General features: G+C 36.1%; 1 protein-coding gene across 2 annotated transcripts; it reads left to right on the top strand.

Annotated features, from left to right (window-relative positions):
* The first annotated feature begins 540 nt into the window (after positions 1 to 540).
* Positions 541 to 2,929, top strand: LOC102660352 (protein bicaudal C homolog 1). 2 transcript variants are annotated; one of them, XM_006578657.4, is made up of 3 exons: positions 541 to 1,606; positions 1,749 to 1,832; positions 2,766 to 2,929. In XM_006578657.4, exon 1 carries the CDS (start codon positions 751 to 753, stop codon positions 1,519 to 1,521), a length of 771 nt encoding a protein of 256 aa, XP_006578720.1. In that variant the 5' UTR covers positions 541 to 750; the 3' UTR covers positions 1,522 to 1,606; positions 1,749 to 1,832; positions 2,766 to 2,929. The 2 variants fall into 2 exon arrangements, with proteins under 2 accessions (XP_006578720.1, XP_040870932.1); XM_041014998.1 differs by having other exon boundaries at positions 541 to 1,832.
* Positions 2,930 to 5,588: the final 2,659 nt, after the last annotated feature.

The following is a 5,588-nucleotide window of genomic DNA, read 5'->3' as shown; positions in this document are numbered from 1 at the left end:
TGGACACTAAATAAAGAAAAAAAAATATCTCTTTTGAGCAAGAAAACTAGGTTCTCAATTCTTCAAGGAATATATTTTCTTGAAGATAATGAAAAAAGTAGAATGAGAACTTTGTGTTTGTGTTTTAAATTTTTAAGAATTGAATTAGAGATTTTGACTCTTGTAATTTCTTTTTTTTTACACCTAAACCTTATTATAGACATCGACCATCTAACCATAAACTAAAATCCATCCTATTAAGCTCAAAACACTAAAACTCACTAGCCGCATACACATATAATCAAATCGCCAAATTTATTAATTAATTTATTCAAATACTTAAATTAAATCACTTAAACAATTAATTAAAAACACACAACATTATACTTTATCACACCAACTTTCATGTGTGTCATGTAGCATTCAAGGTTAACTAATACAAAAATAAGTTAACATTTGAACTAAATTATCAATATATATTTATATATTTAAAGACTAAATTATTGGTTTCATAACACATGAATGCAATTATAACCGAATTAAAACTACAAAGAAGAAATTGGGCATTTACCATTAATTATTATCCATTCCCTTCTATTCTACACAAAACACATAAACACTGCGGAGTCCGATTGCTTCGGTGACTACCTCCACTCCACTCCACTCTCCTCCTTATTCTCTCTTAACCAGAATCCCCAATTAAATCCCTCTTCAAAAAAATTCCAAACCAAACAGACCCTAACAACAACCCTTCGCCGGAGTCGCAACAGAATGGCAGAGGTTCCGGCGCCGGAGGCACAGCTCAACGGCGGAGCCCCAACAACGGCGGCGAATTCCTCGGATCCCATCGGATCGAAGCGGCAGCGGCGGCCGAGCGTCCGATTGGGCGACATCGGCGACCAGCCCTACGACTCCCACCCCCGCCGCGCCGCAGCGAAAACGTGGCGCCTCGCCTTTGACCACCCCCGGAACTCCGCCGCCGTCAAGCCCTCCAAGACCCGCCCCCTCACGAACCTCACCCCCGCCGCTGCCGAGTTCGGCGAAACCCTAGAGAGCGACGGCAACGTGGACAGCGTTGTAATTGGAAGCTGGAAGGTTAAGGACTCCAAGAAGCGCGGCGGCTCGAAGCGAATCAGATCCAATTGGATTTCGCGAATCGACGGCGGCGAAGAGGATGACAAAGACGTCGACGTCGGCGTCGTCGACGGTTACCACCACCGAGACTTCTCCGCGGAACACTCCCAAAGCCCCTTGAGGGAGGAGCAGAGCCCTATTATGGAGAATTTGGGCGTGGATGAAGAAAGAGAGGTGCTGCATTACCACGAAAGGAATGGTAATTCTGGAAGAGGAGACGGTGTTAGGGTTTGGCTCAATGGGTTAGGGTTAGGTCGTTACGCTCCCGTCTTCGAAATTCACGAGGTTGATGACGAGGTTTTGCCCTTGCTAACCTTAGAGGATCTTAAGGATATGGGGATTAGTGCTGTTGGGTCGAGGAGGAAAATGTTTTGTGCGATTCAGAAGCTTGGGAAAGGGTTCTCCTGAGTTGAGTTGGGGCTTTTTGATACTAAATTTTCTCAGCCATTGCGAATTAAGATGCATGTCTGAATGAACTCTGATGAGTTGTAGAGTATGTTCACACATAACTTGTTAGGCTTTTTTCAATCGTTAGGTTCTTATTTTGGAATCATAAACGTCCTTTTTGTTTGTATAGCTCTGCTACTTTTGTTCGTTCTACTATAACTTTTTTGTGTTTTGTCGTGTAATTTTAGATGCAGAAAGACTGATCACGAGAAGGGGGAAAACGATAGAAAGGTTTTGGTTCTAATAAGGGAAAGTGCTGTTTTATTATGTTGGTAATTTCTGGCTCTCTTGGCCTTTTTGTATTTGTTGACATGCTCTGTTATTCTGATAGTAATCGTGACGGCCATTTTTTGTTTTTGTTTGTTTTGCATCATTTTTGTTACTGTTCTTTGGTTAAATTAATGGGTGTTGATTGGTATGAGGATAGATTGCATTGTGTTCAAGGTTTTGAGGATATATTACACTGTTTTTCTCTTTCTTAAGCAGAGTGTACTTCTAGTGTTGGTCAGTGAATAATGTTGTTGAGCAGAGCAAAGATGATACAGAGCGTACAGTATTGCAATTGTTCTTGGTTGTCTTAGGTATATAAAATATAATGATGGACTTGGCTACTAAAGTGGCAGATTTGGTAGCTGTTAGTGAATTATTTTGGTTGGGTGAAAAAATAGTGTGTCATCAGGTGCGAGTGGCTTGCTGTTTCTTGATGCTCCTGAAGTTTGAGTGCATTTTTCTGTGTGCATGTTTGGATAAAGATTAACAATCACAAAAGTTGAACTAAGGTGGTGGATAAGTTAGATAATGGATGACTGAGGTATGAAACTTAAGCTGCTCAATTGACAGGATCATGCTTACTAAAGGAAAAAAGTGTCTTCCCTTTATACCATAATAATGCCAAGAAATACCTTTTCAGCCTTCCTTTTCTGCTAACTGCAATGTGCCGTGGCAGACCAAAGCATTTTCTGTTGCAGATTATTGCCATATCAATAACTGATTGATCAATGGTGAGGAAGGGATTTTAAGGCTTATAGTCTTGCCTAACTTATTAACTGATTGACTAATGAAGGAAGAATGCATTTTTAATGATTGCATCAATGATTATGAATAGTAGTAACTGCTAGGTAGATGGAACATTATGTACTAGTGTCTAGTTAAGTGTTTCTAGCGGAATAAGAGTCAGAAATTAATAGTGGCATTCAATAAAACAGCCGGAGAGGCTTCCCAGGGCACACATATTATGATTTCGTTATGGTTGGTTATTGAGGTACGTATCGAATTGCCCCACCCCTCATTTTGTCTTTCTTATATTTCTCTCCATATTATGTACACCAATATTGCAACTTCTCAAATCAATGAAATTACTAGTTATTAACCATGGTAACTCTGTAACCTTTGGAGTTTTGACCATTTCATCCTGGATTTCAAGTTCTCATAAAGAGTATAGAATTTTTGGGGGGTATACGGGAAAAACCAAAAGGAACAAAAACAAAATGAAGTGGCACTAGGATATATAAATATAGTGGGTTGAATGGTTAAGGGAGAAGGGAAAGAGGGATAGGTTATCTCCTTTGCAAACAAGAAAGCAAACCTCTACGTGCGGTGCGGTCTCTTCCATTGACAGGACACTTGAAGTGGTGTCAAACCAAACCTTAGCATGATGTCTTTTGCAAAAAGACAAAGCTTGAACGCGAGGTGTCACTCAGAATGGTACTTCTTCCTATATTCTACGTGACAAAAATCATTGATGAGAGGTATATAGTTTTCAAAAATACATATTTTGGTAAATTGTTTTACAAAAAAGTAAAGGTCCATTTCATAACTTTAAGGTTGTTGTGGAACCTGTGACTGTGACTATTGCTGGAAGAAAGAAGACAAACGATATACAAGAAAGTCATTTTCAATGCAAATTTCCCTAATGTTTTTAACATGAAAGCCACTATGTTTTTTTTTTCACTCTTATATTTGGTAGTTTTGCGTCAAAAGACCAACCCTTTCGTTAAAAATGTGAAAATCAGAAATTATATGAAATAACTTTTACTTGCATTTGAGAGGTAGAACCTGTGTATTATCTAAATTGACATGGATCCAATTCCAAAAAGGCTTTTAGTCCAGGACAAAACATTATGTACTGGAGGGGAGTGTTACGGCTTTTCAATTACAGCCTAACACCACAGCAAGGAGGATCGAGTTTTGGAGGGAAGTGGGTTTCCAGATGAACCTTTTCTAAAAGCAAAGTCTGCAGTTCACTGATCTTCTGCAAAGAACCCATTACTTGGTACTTAATGCTTTCGCACCATAGAAAAGGAATTTTGATTCTCTTTATTCATGCGACAATAAAAAAAATGAAAATAACATCAATGAATCCTAAATAAACTAATTCACGCATGAACACTCTATCTGTATCTACAACCAATCAAAAGTTTGGAATATTATTAAAATAACTTCAGCACATTTTGAAGTTTTTTATTTTATTTTAATACATTTTGATTTTTTTTGTTGTACTTAACAAATATTTTACTTAACACAATAATTACTCACGTAATTAATGGTATGTCTTGTTATAATTATTTTCATATTATTTTCTTATAACATGATACTAATTAGGGACCTAATTATAAAATAAATACAACTTTAGGGATTCAATTGAAAAAATAAATAAATTTAAGCACCTAATTAAAAATTATTAAATAGTTTAGAAACCTGCAAATCAATTTAATTTTTAATTTATGTAACCAAAAAAAATTAAGAACAAATTATACTCATCCTCCTTTTTATTACACTCAAACACACTTATTGTTTGAACCCTACACCCCCCTCCTTCATTGTTGCCCAGAGATCTCATGACTGTTTGCTCTGTTAACTCTAGGACATCATGTGTCAGGCACATGCAATTTTAATAAATTTTTGGGTCCAAAAAGCTCTTATCTTTATGGAGACACTTTGATTTTCATCAACAAGTTCAAGAACACCTTAAAGCAGGTTCAAAAACACAGTTTCAATGCACATAATAAATCCAACCCATATCATCAACCCCACAAGCAAAGGTTATGCTAAAGAGAATGAAGATCTTCATAATGTTGCTCTAAGATAAAAAAAGCAAACTTGTAAGATGTAGAAATTGGAATTATGTGTTTTATATTTTGTCACACCAACCACCATTTTGTTTTGTCATATATCTGTCATTTTAATTTTAACGTAGTTATTACTATTATGATTCTTAAAAAAGTAAGTCATGAGTTGTAAGCTAAGATATTTCTTTAACCAAAACATGTCCTTAAATATGAGTTTGTTATTTCTCCACATTATTTTGTGTTATTTGTTTTGCCTTTTACTATAGTTATCATGCACATAGTTAAATCTATATAATAAGATCTATAAATTGTAAACACAAGTGGTAAATGTTTCTATATGTGCAAAGATAAAGGTGTCTTCATCCCACAATACTAAATTACTATCGTAATTCTATTTTTAAATAAGGTTAGTACAATATTTATTTATGTATTATGGTTTTTCTTTAACTCGTATAATATAAACCAATAAATATTAGTTAATATGACAATCTCTAACTCGGGATATTACATGTTTCTTGATATACTAAAATTGATATTTGTAAATGATAAACCACCTTTTGAGTTATATTTTGTGTAAGTTTTTGTGTCATTTGCATTCATTTTCTTGACAAAACTTATGTTTGGACACTAGTTTTGTTGTACTGTAGGACTACAGCCACTCAATTGAGTGAAAGAGTTGAAAATTACATGAATTTATGAAGATATGAAGACTCTGTACTTGATCACGACTGTTGTACATTGGTCACGACCGTGGTATTCAACACAACCATAATAAAGTGATAACAGCTCTCCATAACAGTGCCAAGATTCGACAACGGCCATAGTCAAATCATGAGGGTTGTGGTCAACTAATAAGGGTCATGGTCAATCCATAATGACCCAAGGTTTCAGCATCACTTCTGACCACGACCGTGGTGCACTTTTTCATGCAGATATTTCTAGGAAGCTATATATAGGTAT

Source organism: Glycine max, chromosome 4 (assembly GCF_000004515.6).
Source record: "Glycine max cultivar Williams 82 chromosome 4, Glycine_max_v4.0, whole genome shotgun sequence".
In the NCBI taxonomy this organism is placed as follows: domain Eukaryota; kingdom Viridiplantae; phylum Streptophyta; class Magnoliopsida; order Fabales; family Fabaceae; genus Glycine; species Glycine max.
Note: the sequence above shows the minus strand (reverse complement) of the source record. Positions and strands in the feature narration are given on the sequence as shown.